The sequence below is a fragment of the Neopelma chrysocephalum genome, unplaced genomic scaffold, assembly GCF_003984885.1.
Source record: "Neopelma chrysocephalum unplaced genomic scaffold, ASM398488v2 Primary Assembly neopelma1_97390, whole genome shotgun sequence".
Classification (NCBI taxonomy): Eukaryota; Metazoa; Chordata; class Aves; order Passeriformes; family Pipridae; genus Neopelma; species Neopelma chrysocephalum.
In genome coordinates this window covers 5,159,518-5,179,994 of record NW_020926031.1, presented here as the reverse complement: position 1 = coordinate 5,179,994, position 20,477 = coordinate 5,159,518, and the positions used below count along the sequence as shown (strand labels likewise).

The window sequence follows — 20,477 nt, the reverse complement described above, 5'->3', positions numbered from 1 at the left end:
TGCATTGTATTTAGCTCTCTCTGGAAATTCATTTACAAGGTCAAATGCTCAGACCTCTTCAAAACAATATAAATCATTTCCCTGCACACTGATTAGTCTGTGCTACACAGCATGAACACGTTGTTTAATACAAGGAGAAAATTATGCAATTAGCAGATCTTGCGCATAAATATGTTCCCCTTTCTGAATTGCATTTAAATAAAATAGTGTTGGTACAGTGCCACTTGCACTGCAAATGCAAGGCCAGGCCTTCTCAGAAAAATAGGTTGGGAGGAACAGGAGACAACCGCACTTGGGAAAAAGATTTAACATCTGTGTTCTTTTATTCTGCATACACAATACAAGCTACTGTTTGCATGAGGGCTAAACCTTCCCCATTGCCTATATTTTAATAACTTATAGTTATTCTTCTGTAAATTGTTTTTGTCAGATTCTGTTTTTCAGGTAGGCCCCCTGAAAAGCAAACATGTGGGGTTTTTACCAGGTCACTCAGGAATAGTGGAACAGCAGCTGGGAGGGCAAGGAACAAGTTCCACGAATCAACAACCTTTCACTGCAGCAAGATGAGACACCCCAGGCTCTGCCATGTGGTTAGTGCAGGGCAGACTGGGCTGCCCCTTCAGCGGGGGGGGGGGGGAGAAGGGGTTGGTGGCCAGCCCTGCCTCCCAAAAAGAGGGAAGTCCCCAGATATTGATATAATGTATCTTTACATATGCTTTGTGCATGTGTAGTGAAATCTTATCTTCAAATAAGACAACATCAAAATTACCATTGGTCTCAAGTAAAACCATGGCTCACTGAAGTGATGAAATGAAAGCTGAGAATTCAGTCCAAAACCTCTACTTCAAGAAGGTAAGACAATTTCCCTGTACTATTACAGTAAGTGGTTGTGAGTCCCTCTTCATTTCCCAAATGAAACTGAGGGACCACTCTCCTCTCAGCTGACTACCCCCAGGCAGGGAGGTTTCTGAGTATCCCCAAGCTGGGAGAAACACATGGGACACCTGTGGCTGTTAAAACTGTGGCCTGCACTGGCACCAGATTCTCCCGTCTATCCCAGGGAACCAGAAATGCACATGCTGCTGTCCATCCTTCTTCGGTCCCTCATCCAGTTTCCTATTCCTGCATCTGAGCTGGCTGACAGCAGGAGAGGCAGCTACTGTGCAATGTGGAAAGGCTACCTCTTTCAAAATACTTGGCTTCCAAGAAATATTTGATAAATGATTCAGCTGAAAAATATCACTAACGTCTTATCTGGGAATTTAGCAGACTGTTTCAGACAGCAAACATAAATGTATCCCTCCTTGTTATGACCACCCTTAGAGACACACTGCTTTCTAAGCCCATCACTTAATTGCTGATGAGAACCACTGACAGGAAACAACCAACTGCATCTTGAAAGAAACATGAATCAGTCTGTACTATATACTCAATTCATTTGCTACAGCTCATAAGAACTTACTATGCAGTGGACTGTGCAGCTGAACAGAGAAGATATGACTCACTTCTGTAGCTGCATAAGCTACCCAGCCCTCTCTGCTGTTTGTGCGATATGTGTGATAGAAATGGGTGAGTAGGTGAAGGTAGGAAACAGCCATAGCCCCCTCATCTCCAAACTTTGTTCCTATCACAACAGCCTCTCTCTATCAGGAGCTGTTAAACATCTACCTGAAGCATAAGTCCTGGTTAAAAGCACACAGCAGTGCCCAGGAGACAAACATTCAGAGCAAGATCACAGCATCCTGTTCTCACTCTGAAGAACGTTTGATGTCACAGAGGATGCTGAACTACATCTGAGATATCAGTGGGAGGGATAAAACTTTTCACATCAGTGTCATGTCTCCACCACCCCCAAAGAATTTCAAAGGTTAAGAGATATCAAAAGAAACCAAAACAAGACTGTTTGGAGTCTCAGCCACAAGGCATTGCTTTATCTAGTTTCACTTATCAGATGATATCCCAGAAAGAGAAGCATGACAGTGCAAAGCAAAACAATGGAACTGAATCCCAAAGACATAATATTTCTTACAATCTCAGAAACTACACTATGCTAAGATCCTTTAAAATGTTTCCTTTAGCTTCTCCTGCTCACTATCTTTAATAAAATTTGTCTTAATTTACTTTCAAATTATAATGAAAACTGTTGAAGGGTAGCTGTTTGGGTGTCACTTACTCAACATCAGAAATAAAGTCATCTAATACACCTGTTACTGTCATCTTCAGATTAGAGGTTAAAAGCAGAACTAAAGATCTCGTTTTACTCACATTTACCTTTTAACTCCAGACATTTCTTTACAGATATTCCCTCTCTCATCCTTGGTACAAGGATTCAGTCTTGGATTTTACTCACAAATTAAAACAGCAGTGGTCTGTCCAGGCAGTGCCTGAAGGAAAAAGGTTTGAACACTTCCTCACCCCTGGAGAACATCTAACATCCCTAGCAGATTATCTCAAAAGCTTTTACAGCTCATCTGTTACATATTTGACAGTTAGAATTTGCTGTACATCAAGCTTCAAAAGTGTAAAGCATAATCTTAGTAATAGCATCTTCAAAAAACAACTAAGACCAATTAGCTTGAAAAAAGAGAAAAGAGCACCAGCCAGCCTCTGAAGCTAAGCTGCCTGCTGCAAGATCTGGATGGAGACAGAGCTCTGCAAAACAATTAAAAGATATGCATTTACAGTCTATCAAGTCACATAGTCTAATTTGAGTGAGCTCACTTAAGTCAGCCCATGTGATATGCAAAATACTTGCTAAATAATGCAGCATCCAGTATCTCAGCACTCCCTGGTACAGTGCACACACAGAGGACTGGGACAGGATGGTCCCATGGCTAAAATAAAGTCAATAATCAACTCTAAGATAGAAACACATCTACATTTATGGTAAGGTTATAGTGATTGGCTGTAGGAGCCACCAGGCATCCAGCCAATTTGCTTTTCCAGTCTAAGGAAATGCTCGGTTTGTTTGAAAAATGATTTTTTTTCCCCTGCTGTGAAGAATGCATTGACGTCATCTGAACTGGGTCTGTTGAACAAAAGCATGGATCCAGAGTTGTGTCAGGAAGTTGAATTATGAGAAAAAGGACATCCGTCTGTTACAGCTTTCTTTTGGAGGGCCAGGGCCTATGCCCAGTTCTCCTTTATCACCATCTCCAGAGAAGAACTGCTAAAGGGGAAAAGGTACTTGCTACAAGTTTCAGTTTCCACTGTTTTGTTCTAGTCGGGTTTTTTTGTTTCCACTCTTGTTTTCTTGCTCATGTGGGTTTTTTTTTTTGGTAAACACTAGCAGCTATGGTTCAACAGGCAGTTATATCAGACCTCTATTATTTTTAAAATAAACATGCTGCATGTCAGAACTTCCTGATTTGATATAACACCATGCGGCACCCTTATGAAAAATCCCACAGGGTCTTCATAAACCTCTCTGCTCACACCCCACTTTCCCACTTCTATGAAGTCCTATCAGCTTCTCCACACGCAGAACGGGGTGTTTGGTCTACCACATCATCTGACCAAGACCCTTTCGCTATACCACAAATCCAGATGATTCTAAGTGTTATGAAAAAAGGGAGAAGAGTAACCTCCAATTGTCAGAATCTGGCCACACCACACTGCAACACAGAAGCCAACAGTCACTGTGGTTACAAATCTTTTCTGGTCTACAAGACCTTAGAACAAAGGGTGCACCTGGTGGCTGGAGCAAAGTCACTGTTTTAATATTTCACAGAAGATTTGGAAAACGATAAAACCATCATAAAACTGTACTGAGCAAGAACTGATTATTTAAGGACTGATGCCACTCCAGTCATTTCCCAGTAGTGTAGCCTGATGCTTGTGATGAGAGTCACATACTAGAAGAGGTTTGAACCAAGGATGAAGGAGATGCAATAGAGCTGCACAAGTAATGGATTGCTCACTCTAGTACTTAAACAAAAAGTCAAAATTAGGTTGGTTGTTCTGAACCAGAGGGAGGGGAGAGGCAAAACAGAAAAGCAAACTAAATCAAAAGGCCGACAGAAAGTGCCACAAACAAATAAGCAAAACAAAACAGAAACCTTGGGTCCAATTACTAAGTGTTCGAGCTTTATCTTCCTTCCCTTTAAACTTCAGGGTATTTCAAAAACATTAATCACATAACAAAATGTATAACTTTAAGTATCTCTAAAATGTACATTCTGCATTCTCTCCTATTTTCCTCCCTTTCCAGCCAAATCAAGTTGTCCAAATACAAAAGCTGTGTGCCCTAATCCACATTTTAAGGCAAACTTATTATCTACTGAAAGACAGGGGAACAAGTCAATATATACAAGAAAAAAAAATGCAAAGTTAACAGGAAGACAAAAGTAGTAGGGAGTTCTTAATAGCTCCCACATTTATTATATTAAGGTACCTCAGTGTAAGTCTTCTGTTCAATAATAATCTTCTAATGTGTATTTTAGGTCAAAGGAGAATTTAAGTTTGGCATAACTACTTTGGTTAAGTTATACTACATTAATCTAATTGTCCAATCTTAATACAAAAGAAGTGCTAAAAATTACCAATATGCCAAAACAAATCTAAACAAAATACTAAAAAAAATTTAAAAAATCTGTAACAATTTAACAGAGAAGCAAGTAGTAGAAAGCAAGTCAGATCTTATGCTTCCTCCCCTGTTATTTTCCTCCTGGAATATAAATATGGATTCAACATTCTGAGATGAGACCAATACAATGCAAAGGGCTCTGGGCCCTCAATTACGTTTTATTGCACCTTGACAATTTTCTGTTCACCTGGAGAGACTAGTTAAGTTAATCCTCTCAGAAACTTAGCAATTCATAATGTCATAATATCCCAACAGAGTTAGTTTCTCTAGGTGCAAGTAAGTTTCTGGAGAAGGAAGAAAAAGTTTGATGCCAGTTAAGGCATGACTACAGATCCCAACTCAGCAATTCTAACAGTCAGAATAATGTGATCATGTGTATTCAAAATTATTCCTTTGGTGTTTTTGCAGCTATCTGGAATAGAATTTCCTATGACCAGTGTACATATGTGGATACAGGACAACAATAACAAGGAAAAAACAAAACAACAACAACAACAAATCCAACCAGCACAGTAAAATAAAATAAAAATAAAAACCTTCACTTTAATTCTAGGACCTTGCATTTCTAAAGGCGGAATTGCAAAAGAGCTAAAAAGTGCGTGTTAACTGTTCCTCGGGTTGCATCTCGCCCCAGACAGATCCCTCTTCGCGAGTTAGGAGAGGCGCAAGGCCATCTGCTGGCAAGAGAAATACCGCAGCGCCTGCACTGCTTAACATGCCTCTGCTGACACCCGAATTAAGCTTTAAATGAAGGTTGAGTAAAGACAAGAGTCAACGCTACAACTTTTACCAGCCAAAAAAAAAGCTGCTGCAACCCAATGAACACAGAAAAGAGCAAAACATTGACCTTCTAGTGCTCACTGATACCAGCTCAGGATAGTCAAACAACAAACAAAAAATCCTGCAAACACATTTCTCTTTCTTCATTATATATATAAAACTCCCAAACAATTACGTAAGGTATGACTGCAAGCAACATTCAGGCACTACTGTTTTGACATGAATGTGGTGGCTTCTAAAATGTCTCTCAAAGCTCCCTATCAAGACAAAAACACTCCACCGCAAAACAGCTACATGCACACAGTCATCACACCCCGGGGGGGGGGGCAGGGAGGAGTGCAAACCACACGCACCTAAGAGACATTAGCTACATTAGCAGAAGATTTTGGATAACTGGGGCAAGGGACATATCAAGGTGTTACCCAATGCTAAGCAATGCCTGCTGAGGGCCCAGGCACATACAGTTTTGCTTTTAGGACAAAACACAATCCCCCGAGTGATGAATTTGGAAATAATTTCACCAAGCTTTCTGCTGCAGCAGCCATCCAGATCCGGACAAGTTGCTTGCAGTCCCTACTCCACCCCTACTCACACATAAACTTCCACTAAAAGTAGCAGCCTCAAGTACACACTGATTTGGGTTTGCCCAGTAAGAACTACACATATGTAACCCAGGCGCTACACCCAAGAGAGGTGTCTCTTGTTCCTTACATTCCATACTGCCATTGGGAACGCAAAAAGTTGATTGTTCAAGGATACTCCAAAGGCAGCATCTCTAAAAATGTGTCAGCAGTACATTTCAGTTTATCCGGAAGTGGTTAAAAAGCCCGAAATATTTAAAACAGCAGCTATTTTTTGGTGATGTTATGAACCCAGCTTATCTGTATGGCAGCTAAGACCCATACTAGCAGAAAAGCTGAAGAGTTTCTGAAAATCTGAGTCATAAACCACTGGAAAATGGTGTTTAAAATGAAAATGCCAGCTCGATTGCAACCATGTCTTCCCAAGGCAACAGCATCATGTCAAAACCTGAAAGATCAAAACACATATCGATAACTCACACCCTGACGTTATTTCTAACTCTACAAAGGAGGCCAGACTACCAGCATTTCAAAACACTGAAAGCTTGCACGAAAAACACAAGTGCCTAGAAAGCTACAAAATGTCACAGGCTTGAGCAATCCTTTCAACACGACAGCAAAGGGCAGTATCTTCTGCTGCAGTGGATTTAGCCTGTTCTGAGACTGCTCCATTCCTACTGATTCGGGACTCCCTACCCTAAGCCTGTCCTTATCAATACTACAAAAGCGGAGTTTCTGCCCTCGGTGGGGAGGACATTGCTTCGCCCAGCAGCTAGGACATGAAGTCAATTCCTCATTCCCAGCCCAAAGTCCGTTGGCTTCGTGACCTCGGGGCTGTGCTTGCGTTCACAGGCTGCCAAGTGGGTGTGTCTGACGAAGAGTCGCGATCCCCGCGGAGCTCCGGACAGCCGCTGTGCCGGGCCGTGCCCGCGGGCTCACCCGGCGGAGGGGACCCTGCCCGGGGCCGGTTCACCGCGCCGGGCACCTCCGGGGGAGCGACAGCGCTCCCCGATACCGCTGCCTGCCCCTCCGCGCCGCCCGGCCCCGCGCCAGGGATGGGCCGGGCGGTGTTTGCCAGCATATGGGAGGAGCCCGGTGGGCAGGGCCGCCTGCCCTGCCGGGACGGGCGAACTGTGCTTTGCCGGAAGGTGCGGGGCAGCGCTGGGCAGCGTCGGGATGGCCCGGGGGCTCCTTCCCCTGCTCCTCGTAAGTGTCCGCCCGGGCGGGGCAGCGGGCCGGGCGGCGGGGCGGTGTCAGGCCGGGCTGCTCGGCCGCGGGCGGCGGGACCAGCCCGGGCGGGGGCTGCGGGGACTCGGCACAGCCGGGCGACGACTCGGCACAGCCGGGCGACAAGCGCTGCCCGGGTGCTGATCGCCGCCGGTAGCGACAGGCTTCTTACCGAGATTCCAGCTAACTCGTTTAGGCGATGTTTTAAAAGGGAAAAAGAAAACCCCCACTTTCAAGTTTAGGCACTTTATGATGTTACAGCCACTTCTGAGGGTGCAGGGCAAAGGGAAGTGGGTGTTGTGGAAAAGCGGACGGAAGAAAAGGAGTATGGATGCGGGGCGCTGTCAGGGACATCGGGTCGTGTGCTTGAGGTGGGGGGACGCAGGGACAGCTGTGGCTGGCCTCGCTCCGCAGCTGCCGGTGCTGTCCGGAGACGCTGGATGGCAAGTTGAGCGTCCCCCACGGCCAGCACGGTGAGACCCGGCACCTGTCCGCGCTGAAACCACGTTAGTGGGGGAGCTGTCTTGCACTGCGCCTCGGGACATCCATAACACAGCCATTCGGTAAAGCAACATAAAAGCAAGTACCCGTGAACCACTATGACAGTGACCCAGGAAAAGCTAGAGGAATAGTCCAAGCCTGGCGGCATGGTGTGCAGCATTTACTGGAAGCAGTGGGGCAGGGCCTTCCCGTCTTGCCTGAATCATCCCTGTGCGCACAGTATGTGTCCCAGCAGCTTCATAGCTTTGGTCTCGTGTCTCACTCTCACTGGTAAAGTTACCTTCACAAACACCCATTCTGAAGGGCTGCTGCCAACAGGAAAGGTTAGGAGGTGTGTCGGTGCTCAGCCCAGGTACAGGTGCCTTAGGCCAAAGAGCTGTAGTGGCAGCAAGCTCCAGGGCAGGAGACCTAGGGACACATGGCTGCCCTGACTCAGCCTGGGCTCTGCTAGAGCCGCCCCCAGGCAGTCCTGCTCCCAGAGTCCAGACGTGGGATAGTGGGGATGAGGCAGGTAACAGTGAGCCCTGCTGCATAGCAGAGCCTCCCACTGCCTGGAAGTGTGGATGCAGTACACATTGCTTCCCCAACCCCAATTTTCACCTGTTTCAGAGACAATTCACTGGAGCTGACATTTAAAGTCTCTTCACAGTGTGGTTACATTGCTAGCAAACACAGTTTGTTTGCGGTTTGTTGGGTTAAAATCAAGTATTAACGTATAAACCACTCAAATTCTGATCTGATTTACTATATAACAGGTAATAAACTATCTAAAGCATTCAGAGAGTTCTGTCCATGCCCCTGCACAAATCGCCAGAGCATAGTTAAATACAAAGGATTTTCATCTGCTGACAGAAGGGTGTATTATCTGTTCCTCTACAGGAGCAGCAAACCACTGGCAGAAATATCAGACTGACTTGCTGTGTTGGAACTATTCAGAATATGTATTAAGGTTAAAAGTACTTTCTATCTTATCTCACTGCTCCCAGAGAATATATAATTTATATTCTTATTTTCAAATTGTTTCCATATTTGAGTACCCCTTAGAAAGACCATAACACTCCTAAATACTTTCTATTTTATTTTTTTTTTTAAATTAGCATCTTGTTCCACTACTTTTGAATCAGTAAACCTGGTCAGGATTTGGCATGTTGTTTTGGTTAAACCAGAACATGAAAGCAGTTTGTTGAATGAGACCTCAATTTTGCAAGGAGCTCTGTGCTGCACTGAAGTCACAGGGATAGTCACGCAAAAATAGCAATGGTCTATGTAGTCAGAAAACGTCGAAGTTCTTGTAAAAAGAGCCACAAAACATACTACTTGGAGACACTCTAAAGGAACAGAACTAAAAAAACTCTGAAGAGAGTGAAGTGTTATCTAAATATTTTATCTAGATTATTTTTTATCTGATATGACTACAGAGCAGGCAGTTTTGTGGAAATTCAGAAGACATACCCTTGAAAACAGGACTCCTACATTACCGTGCTGATCCTTCTTTTCTCATTTCACGGGAAACTAATACACACATTTACATGTACATGCATAAACAGCCATAAAATGGGTTGCGATGACCCAAGATTCAAGTGAAAATTATAAGGGCCCCAGTTCTGGAAACATGTCTGGGCATGTTCCCACAGCTAACTGCCTTTATCTTTGCGGTAACTCACTGAACAAAGAGAAAGTCAAAATAAGAAAACCTTATTGTTTACAAAAGCAAAAAAGGAAAGAGTTGCTAAAGTTCTATGCTGTCCAGCTCTTATTCATCCTTAACGACAACGCCAAAGTGAGGTGAGAGCTGTTAATATTATTCCAACTCTTCCAAATTGTATTTACTAGGTGTTCATTAGTACAATACTCCTGAAAAACAAAATTAAAAACCAAAAACAAAATAACAAACGATACAACTCCCAGCCCCCAATGTATTGCTGTAATTTGCACATGAGTCAGCTGAGATGTGAAATAGTAATTAATTGAATTTGGACAGTGACTATTTTAAGAAGCTGGACAATAGCTGAGGCTTCTTGTTTCACAGGTACTGAACATGTGCCTTTTCAAAATTTAAGAAGCTCAGGATGCTTCTAGTGGCGGAAAAATACCAACTCCCATTGCTGGGCTCCAGAAAATGGAACTAGTTTCTTTTTGTCCTTCTCATAAAAGATTCTAGAATGTGCAATACTATTTTTAGAGGTTATTTTGGTGCTAACTATGAACTGCAGCCTTGGTGGCAGAAAAAAAAAAGAGTTGGAAGGAAAATGATACTGGAGATTTTGGAAGCAGAAATTACATGTCATAGTGAAAGAATTGGAGTAGAGAATCCTCTTAACATTACTCTTTGAGTGAAAGTATTCTTTGAAAAAGCTATCATGAAAGAGTTAATACAACGGAGATTAATTACAGAGAAAGGTGTATTAAGATGGTGCTAACTCTAGCAACGCAATTTCCACTAGGCAAAAAAAAAAGCAAGAAAAATCCCCCATCCCCCTTTTTTTAACACTTAGAAAGCCCCTGATGAGCTCATGCACCTTACTCCATGTAACAAATGTGTAGTGGAAAAAAAAAGGCCACCAAGTTCTGAAGGCATCATCCTTCTCATTCACTGGCATCTATGGATTAGAAATGAGAGAAGTGGTTTGTTAAAAATAAAATGTATTGTAAAGGTAACAGGAGAAAGCAGAGACAATTTTTTTCTCAGGGTTAACATAGGAAAATTTTAAAAAGTCCTGTATGCAAATTACACATTCACACACTTTGAAAGATGGGATTACATGCCTATAAACTATGTCTGCAGAAGCTTTTCAGTTGAAGTAGGTTGACACGTTATGAAGAATACTCTGATAAAGGAAGAATTGGAGGCCTGAAAATCCCAAAATGACATGAATATTCAAAGAAACTAAAGTTCTTGTCACTCTGCCCTCGGAATGCAGATGAAAACAGGTTTTATAAGTCTCCTTAGCAAATAGCTGTTGGTGAAAGCATTTTGGAGGACTCAGTTGGAATGAAGGAGAGGGAGCAGGTAGAAAACTCTCTTCATTGCCTGGGCAATGCAAATGGAAAGAAACCAGAAAATTTGGGCCGTGTGATAATTTTTATGGATTCTGTTAAGGTTAGGTGCCCCTGACTGATTGATCTTCTTCCCATTGAGTGCTTAGTTCAATCTAAGTCTTCAGTTTAGATATGAAAACTGCTTTTCTTTTTTTTAGGTTAAGATGAGAAAGTTAAAAGAGAGCCTCTGTGAGTCATTTTAGGCTGAGAACATACAGCTGCTGCTTGAGTGTACAGATCACAAAAAAGCACCTATCATCCCTGCCTGTATAAAAGCCCCTAAAGTGCTTCCTTTCTGATATTAGTGTTACTGCTCAATGACAACAAAAAAAGCAACTAAGGTGTGTACAGGAAGAGAAATTACTATTGACTCTTTTTTTTTTTAAGAAACATGAAAATTTTTATATAGAAAGTGGATTGCCTTTAAGCAGGTGAGAAAAGGAGAAAAAATGTTTGAAAAAATGAGGGCGTTGCTTTGAAAAAAATCTCCACAGTTTTATTATTATTCCTTCTATAGAATGCCGTTGTAAGATGTCTCTGTGAGCAGAACCAATGTAGGTGTTTGGTGCTGCTTAAGTGTCAGATTCTGAGAAGTGACCCCCACTTCTTGTAAGTGTGCCAGGAAGTTCATCTCCGTGAGCAAGAGCAGAGGGCTTCTATCTAAAAATTTATGACACTGTAGCCCTTCACTGTACCAACATAGCTCACTTGTATAAGAGCATAAAGAAGAGGCAGAGAGGTTTGTTCATGTGAGGGAAGATGTGTCCCTGCACACACCGTATTTGCAGGCATTTGGTAAACACACCAAAAAAATCAGCTAAGTTTTGCTGATATTAGTAATTTAGAGAGTTGTTTCTTTCTTTCGTTATATCCCATTTTCTGCATGACTCTCTGGACATTTTCTTCATACTGCTTTAGGGAAAGCCAAACTAGAAAGGTTGTACATTCCTGACTACATTTTAGTAATTATTTCTTAATTGGACTTTCTAACCCAGTATTTAGTAAGACAGTTCTCCCAGGCAAAAGGAAAACAAATCACTCTAATTTGACACATCCCTTTGAAAGCTTCTGCTAAGGCCTTACATTGACTTTAAACTTTTAAAAGCATTACACTGGGATTCAGAAAAGAGCTCTGTGAAAGCTTTGACAGCAAAGGAAGAGAGTGCATTGATCAGAGGAAGTGATGGGCTGAGTATCTATACCCACAGATACCCAAGCTTCTCTTCCAGGTGCAGAGAAAGGTCTTCTTAATTTCAGCCTAGTAACTAATATTATATACATTTTTAAACAGATGGCTGCCAAGGAAATAAAATGCTTTCCACCTTCCCATCTCTGAATAGACTAGAGGATCAAAAGAAATGGCTACTTTTAGAAGTCAGAAGACCATGATCATATTGATTACATCAGTTATGCAACAGATAACACTTCCTTCACTTGAGACCCCAGTTTGATATCCAAATCCATTTTTCAGCAAGTTAATATAAAGAGTTTTCTGCATCTAACTAAAGTAATGGTCAGTATGCAAGCAGTACATAGCTCCATTATATAGATATCTCATATTTAGTGCATACAGAGTATATACAGAATTCCCCAGAAACTATTGCTGAGAGGAAGGCAAACTATAGCAGATTTATCCTTTTCATTTTCCCACCTCGCTCCAAAATAGACAAAAAAAAGAAAAAAAGGAATGGTTTGACCTCTCGTTCACAGTGCTTTATTATTATCATGGAGAATGATATGAACTATTAATAAAGCTATTAATGGACTACTAATAAAGCTCCTACTGACTAGTAACAGAAAAAAACCGCAAACAAACAAAAAAGCCCAAGCACTGTGCAATTGAACTTGACATTACATTCAAAGAAATTCAGAGAAATTGATCAGTTGTAAATGAATTTGACAGGAGAGTGCCTGTAAAGGTAGGGTTCCTGGCTTTCAGTCTAGTACATGTTCTCACTGTCCATTAAATCTTCTATAGTAATGAACAGTTTTAATAAGCAGGTGCATGTCAATATGTTTAGCTATAAAGTAACACTTCTGATGTGACTGCTAGTATTAAAACACACCTACAGTCCTTGATAGCTTTTTGTCTAATTTGCTGTTTTTCTGTTCTAGGTGCCTATCTTAATTATTGAAGCACAGTGCAAAAATTATACTGAAGCTTTAATGCACATAGACTACAACAGGAGGATCATTGCCAGGAGGGAAATTAATTGTAACCAGGATGAATACGATTTAGATGGTCAGTGTTGTAAGAAATGTAAAAGTGGTGAGTATCATTGTAAGATTGTGTTTGAGAAGTCATTAACAGCAGAAACCATAGCATGGACAATTGCTTTGTGCTGGGATAAGTGGCATGAGGTGGTTTCCTAGATGCAGTGCTTCATTCTAGCTGTATCTTTCTTTGTTACAGGACATTAGCCACTTCAAAAGTATTTCTTGAGCTCAGTGCAGCAATAACTTTTCACTGCAGATAGTAGTTGTCACATACCATGCTTGTTAAAAAAGAGCCAAGAATTACGCATACTTGAAAGAGGTTAAAAAAGTGAAAACACATGCTTTTGCCTCCAAGATTCCATATATTCATGGTTGTTTCAATTTGTTTGGTGTCTTCTCCTTCAGTCTTAAATTGAAGAAAAAGGGGGGTAATCAGATCTTACATATTCTGCATTCCTGAAGTGCAAATACGTATGCATAAAGAATATAGACTCCGTATTTGGAATCAAAAAGTATTAGGGAATAAAAATAAATTTCTGATGAAAGTCTTATTGCTGGTGGCTTCTGTCCATATTCTTGTTTTTCTTTCTCTACAGGTTTTGTTAAAAATATCACCTGCCCAACAGATATTAGCAAACACTGTGCTCGGTGTGAAAGTGGAAAGGAGTACACAGATCACCTCAATGATTTGAATGAGTGTAGGAGATGCTCTTTGTGCGACGGCGTATTTGGTATGTCTGTAGAAATGGCAACTAGTAATGACTCTTCTTTGATACGGGATTTCACTGAAAAGTCTCCACAATGCCTGAATAGTGGGTAGCATGCAGATTCAAAACTTTTAGTGGTAGAACATAAATGATTTCATAAGAAAGTAATGTTTATCCTCCGGTTCCCATTCATCAAGCACAAAGTAGGAAGAAGAATAGTTGGTCCATTATTTATCCTTATATCTGCCTTTGCTCAGCCAAAGCCAAAGTCCTTGCAAAGCAGAATCTATACAAACTGGTTAGAGGCCAGGAAGAGAAGCTCTTCCTCTTCTTCACTCTCTATTTAAAAAAGGGGTGTAAGAAGCAATGATGGGAGAATTCCCAATGGTTTGTTTTGTAGTCTTCTGTGTAATTACTTATATTATTTAAAATTGCTAGAGCTGATAGATTGTTGTCATTTATACATTCAAGATGCTGTGTGGGACATAGGGTCAAACTATGAGACTAATAGGCATGCCCTACTGGGTCAGACCAGTGGCCCACCTACCCCAGTATTCTGCATTCAGCAGTGGAGGCAAGAGGTGCTATTTAGAAATAACACAAGCACTTTCCACTTTCTATGGTCTGTTCCCTGCAAAGTCTATCAGCATCCACAATTGTGGGAAAGGACATTAGAAGATCCATTCCTACCTAGTCATTTTAGTTTCTATTTATGAGCCTTTTGTGCATGAAACTCCTGGGCGACCCCAGGTTCCAGAAATTCATTTCCTGTTGCATAAATACTCATCACCAATTTTTTTTTTTCAAATCCATTAAACTTATCTCCTACACATTCTACCAGGTGTCCTGTAGATCTAGTATATTGGGATTTAGGAAATGATAATTCTTCATTCCTCATACCCAAAATCAAGTTTCAGTGAGTGGAGAGACAGCTCTTAACTCCAGTATGGTTGTACTCAGATCACCTGCTGGAATATCAACCTCCAGTGCTCTCCTCTTCTTGTAAGACCCCAATATGGACAGAAAATTTTCCTCTCATTTGCTGCTATAAATAAGCATTTTTGCATGGGTGATGAAACTGACTAGAGCTAAACAATTCAGTATTTTGTACAGCACCACAAAGGACTGAAGGGATTTAAACTGAAGGGAGGAAAAGGGTAATGGGATAGCTAGTCACATTATTCCATGGACAATAATGTAGTTGAAGAAAAGTCAATAGAAAACCTTAGGCAAGAGGAAAATTACCACTGAATTTCCATGAGAACCATTCTTAGGATCATTCATGTTTGCTATTTTCATGAGTTGCTTCAGCGCTGGTTTCACAATAGAGCTTCATCAAATTTTGAAATATAATGTGGTTTCCCATTATAGCAGGGCACTGAATGTAGTAATTATTTTTTTATATTTTTATATGCCTAAGAAAATAGCTTTCGTAGTAGGTATATACTTACAGTAATTTTTAATGCAGAAATATTTTTTCACAGATGGAGATGGCATTATCATATACACTGAGGATAGGAGAAAATTAATTCATTTGTTTTGATACTTAACGCAGAATATTTCTCAAGAATATGTTAGCTAAAAAGAGAGAGTGGAATTCCTCATCACTGGAGGTCCTCAAGAAAAGATAAAATTTGTTGTCTGTAAGGGAGAGTAAAGAACCCATCTTTAACATTAAGTGAGGAGATGGGCTATGTGTTTTTCTGAGTTTCCTTCTGTCTTCCTTCCCATTCCTTCTGAATGGGAAAAAGAAGTTGGGATTTAGCAGTGCCGAATGAGTTCTCTTCTGGCAGGAACTTTATCGTGTGATCAGTTTTCTGAGCTCTCGGCCAGCAGAGGTCTCTCTGACAGCTCCGAATTCCCAAGGCTCCGGCAGCCCGGCTCCTCATAAAAGCTGTGTATGCGTGTTCTAAAGTTAAGCCTCGCCGGTGCCAGCAGTGGTAGAGCTAACAGCACGTAAGTCTGAGGAAAAGATCTTGTGAGCAGAAGCCTGCTCTTTCAAACTAATACACTTTGAGAAATTTATTTTAGGTTTGGAGGTTGTAAAGAACTGTACCCCAGAAGAGAACACGGAATGTGCCTGTGTAAAGAACCATTTTTGCAATTCTGTAGCATGTACGGAGTGCACTCCATGTACCGTGTAAGTTTATGCCTTCATCACTACATATGAAATTGTTAATATCATATGTTATCACATTTTTTTCCAGCTAGTTTCAAGACCGAGGCTAAGGTAATCTATAACCTAAGGGAAAGCATACTAGTTTTCCTTTGCATGTGAGATGACGTAGTTGTCAGCTCAGTTTGCATCCATGGAGGTTTTCCAAAGGCATGCAGAAAAACTCATATGTCCACCAAGACTGTATATACTTTTCAAAACACGTAATAAAATATCTGAGCTTTCCTGTTGTCCTTGTGTGCCCTACTGTTACATTCAGAAAATAATTGCACACCTTCTCCCACTCCCCCACTTTTCCATGCTATTTTCATACCTTTCATTTTAATTTCTAAAGTCCTAGACCTTGATATATGAAATATTTAGCTGATAAAATGTTAGAAGATAGTGATTTGTTCTTTTGACAGTTTATAAAGAGACAAAAAAAAACCATAATAATTTTTGTTCATGTTTTCTGCAGATGTGAAAGTGGCGTGATTGAAAAACAATGTACTTCAACTTCAAACACTGTGTGTGGAATAAAAGGTACCATTTTAAAACCAAGCAAGGTTTAGCATCTGCTGCTTTGAGAGGCTATTGCAATTGTAGTTTCTACACACTGGTCTATAGTGAATCGTGACAGCTAAGGGCATGATACCTCCTGGGCCCTGTACTGACCTCTGGAGTATGATTTTCCCTTGCTCATGGTGCAGATGTAGGAGTTATTAAACCTTTTCAGGGGCAACTCATGATTAACTTAGTCTTTAACTGAGAGGTAGCTTTTGCCATTAGGAAACAACAGGAAGGCTTTTCAAATCTGACACAGTCTTGTTTAAAATTTAGAGTGTGTTGCTGCATTGCATTTCTTGAGTTAACTTTCATGTGAATTTTCCAATGTTCCAACAGAAACAGGAATGCCATGGTGGCCCATAGCTTTGCTACCTGTGCTAGCACTACTAGCAATAGCTGGAGCAGTGTTCTGGTGTAAGTGATTCCCTATTCCTTATTCCTATCATACTCTCAATAAGATATTCAGCTGCTTACTCAGATGTAATTTTATATTCTTGGAGTCTAATGGATAGATACATTGTTCTTGATTTTAAAAATTCCCTTTTTTTTGTTTCAGGGAAGAGAAAACAGAAGGGTCTTACAACCAAAGAGAACCTAAGTGAAGTAGTGTTCAAAGCAGAGCCTTCTTATGTAAGTATTTTTGTGTAGATCACAAAAAACTCAGCTTTATGCAAGGAACTCTGTTCCATTTCAATTAGATTGGGATTCCCCAAGTGTGTGTGTGCCTCCCTTCTATTATTGAAGTAAATTTCACCACAAGGATTCTTTTGGGAGAAGTAAGAGAAACCCTTTATAATTCCTTCAGGATTTGTTGGCATGCTTCCCAAGTTACATGACCAAGATCAAAGCTTCATAAGTCATCAGGCCTCCACTGACCCAGGGTATCTGTCCTCATGCATAATTTTAGGCAATAGCAATTGTGAGGTGATTCCCCAGGCTTACTCAAGTCAGAAGAGGTCTGTCTGTCAGATCTGATTCCCTCACAAATAAAATGGAGGAATCATGGAGAAAACTAAAAGAAAATTAAAGAAGTGTCATGAAATGTATTTATCCTCTTATACAAGGTTGGTGTTTTACAAAACGTGTTTCTACTCATTTCTCTCTTCCTTCTCTTTTTAGGAGAACGTACCTCTCATAGACACAGGTAAGAGACAAGTAATTTCTCAAAATTCAGTAGAAAAGAGATACAGATATGTAAATCCTATGCTAAAAAAAAAGAGTATTTTTGTGTAGACTGCTGGTGTCCAGACCTGTCATTCCTGCACAACAGTGAACACTTACTAGAGAAATACCAGCTCATATTGTGCTCATTAAGGCATTTAGTGGTATCATAAAAGTTTTGCCTCAGGAGGAATTTCTGTTGTATAGGAAGCAATTACTCATTGTCAACAGGTGAATTTCAGTTCTGCATGGGGACATGGACAGAAACAGTAGGAGAAGGCAAGCTGCATTTCTAGAATCATGGATAATTATGCTAAGGGAGTAGTACCACACACAACAGTGGGATTGCAGAATCACAAACCTACATTATCCACAGTAGTAATACACAATAGGAAAAGAACATAAGCTCCAAAACTGTATCACAGCGAGAGACCTGTCCTGTTCCAGGACCTCTCCTAACAGTGTTTTGAGAAAAACAAGTACATGAGGGGTGACCAGACTTCAGTGATAAAGACAGAATAGGTTACAGAGGGAACTGATATTCTAAGTGATATAAAGCAATGTGGATGCAACCCTAAGTCTCTGGAATACATAGCATTTGGTAGGAACATGGAAAGGTAGACCTCCTATGTATTGTAAAAAATTACATATAAAACATACTGAATCATGAATACCTGAAACTTAATCTGGTTTGGATAGGAGAAGTATCAACTCTGAGTGCAGGTGATAAAACCCAGTAAGATATAAGTGGCAAGTGCATTAATTTGTTTTATGCTCCTAGATGCTGACCTGAGCAGCCATATTGCTGGTGTTGTGGAGGAGATGACATTCCCACAAGTCCTGACATTTGTTCGTCATCACCGTGTACCAGAACCTGCCATAGATCAAGTTATTCGGGATTGTCCTGGTGATACATCTGAACAGAAGATTAAGCTGTTTCGAACCTGGTATCAACGTCATGGGATAAAAGGGGCCTATGGAACTCTAGTAAGCAGTCTGAGACAGTTAAAAATGTGTGCTGCAGCTGATAAAATCGAGGAAAAACTGAAGGCAGCTGTTTCCAGCTGTCAGGAAGGGAGACAGTCTTATAATGGTGACACTGAGCAAAGCAAAACCTGCACTCAGGAAGGTAGAAATTCTTACAATGATAGTGCTGAGCAATGTAAAACATACGCTGGTAGTTTGGAAGAGACAGCACAGAGTAATTTGAAACTTATTTCTAATTAAATTAGTATTTTTCTAATAATATAAGTAACAAAGCTTTAAAATGGCATTTTCGCTGGCAGTTCTACTTGACTTAAGGAAGTTACTATAGGAACAACAGAGAATTACGATTTTTGTAGCAATATCTTTCCTTTAAAAAAAGTTTTAGCTTTTTTTGGTTGGTAAGAACTGAAAGAAGTTTTATGACTTGTTCACTAAAAGGTACAATATAAGACTGCAGCTATAGGATTCTCTACAAGAAGAAAAAAGTAGTCATTATTTGAAGAAAAGGTATTTTTTAAATGTATGGTTCTGCATTACTTAACCAATGTAATGCTTTGCTTACATTAAAATTGTGGGATGTTGTATTTCTCGAAGTGAAAACTTGGGTGTTATGAGTCTACAAAGTGTACCAGGAAGAATACTTGAAAAAAAGTTACCTATTATACCCCCATTAATTTGGAATAGGTGTTGCTGTGTAGATCCTATGCTGTTGCAAAAGGGATGTCTACCTTGTATAAAAGCACCTCTGTTTGTGTGTTGTATATTTGTATGTATATATGTGCAAGTTTTCTATTCAAAAGCTCCCAATTCTAAGTAAAAGTTATTATTTATGTTGTTCTCTGCAATGTTTGTAAGCCTCTTCTAATGTTAAAACCCTTCAAAGAAATAGGAGCTGAAGCAGCACAACAGAACTATGACTTTTGGAAGGCAACTTGCAGAAGGTATGAAGCTGTTCTAATGCAGAAACTGGTACAATGAAAACATCTTTGTCATAAAAAAAAAATCTTCATAATGCGTGACTTCTGTCTTTCTTATTGTGCAACATAGAGATGTCACATTTAGGTTTTCTTTTACTCAGGTTAGTGAATCACAAAAAAGGAGATCACTCTCATAAGAAATCCACCTCAACTTTCTTCCATCCCAAAGCGCAGAGGACTCGGCTCCTAAATTCAAAGAACCAGTATAGTGCTGGCAGCTGTGCCCTGAGGCCTTTCCCTCTCACACACCTATTTGTGCAAAGTCTCCCAAAATCTTTTAACAGAAGAGGAGCCCTTGCTGGAAAGGTTTGATTTTTCCAGGTCACACAGTAGGAAAGATGACTTTCTTTGGCTCTGCCATCAGCTACCTGGAGAAAATCTCCAGCCTGCCAACCAGTGCACGGGCGTGTGGGATAGGGTCCCATGGCTGCCAGCTGGTCCCAGAGCCTGGAAAGGACAGGGCAGGACTGGCTGCAGGGTGCCAGGGGCTGGCAGTCAACCCCTGGCAATGCTGGGTGCCCACAGCCATGTGGCATTCCTCCAAAAGGCCACTTTGCTGAAAGTGAGATTCCTGGGAAGGCAGTACATAGCCCTTGAGAGCTTCAGGCTGCTGCAGTCAGACAGTTTAATAGCCCTGCACCAGGCCTGTGCACCCATGGACTGATTAAAACTTAGCATTGTATAAATTACTTGTGTCTGTGCACAGGTCTGATGCTGTGATAATGTGTTGCTCTTTGCCATGTTTTGTCCGGGCTCCACATGTAGAGGAGACTAAAATACCTGCCTTTCAGAAAAGCAGCACAGCAGTGGTGTAGGCTGTGCCATCTTTCCTAGGATGCAATTGTGTAGAAGCACAGGAAGGCAGGGAGGTAAAAGGGAAAAAGGGAAAGGAAAGGAAGAAAGAAGGCTCCATGCTCTCAAGCCCTGGTAGACAGGCTGCTCCCTGTACCATGTCCCACCCAAGAAGGCATGAATGCAGCTTAAAGGTATTGG

The 20,477-nt window shown here is 41.0% G+C and overlaps 1 protein-coding gene across 2 annotated transcripts; it reads left to right on the top strand.

Moving 5' to 3' along the window:
* The first annotated feature begins 7,054 nt into the window (after window positions 1-7,054).
* Window positions 7,055-19,349, top strand: FAS (Fas cell surface death receptor). Of its 2 annotated transcripts, XM_027672424.1 has the most exons (9): window positions 7,055-7,152; window positions 12,829-12,982; window positions 13,527-13,661; window positions 15,669-15,777; window positions 16,271-16,335; window positions 16,696-16,773; window positions 16,916-16,989; window positions 17,479-17,503; window positions 18,302-19,349. In XM_027672424.1, the coding sequence occupies exons 1-9, from the start codon at window positions 7,123-7,125 to the stop codon at window positions 18,745-18,747; spliced, it is 1,116 nt and encodes a 371-aa protein (XP_027528225.1). In that variant the 5' UTR covers window positions 7,055-7,122; the 3' UTR covers window positions 18,748-19,349. The 2 variants fall into 2 exon arrangements, with proteins under 2 accessions (XP_027528225.1, XP_027528226.1); XM_027672425.1 differs by lacking the exon at window positions 16,696-16,773.
* Window positions 19,350-20,477: the final 1,128 nt, after the last annotated feature.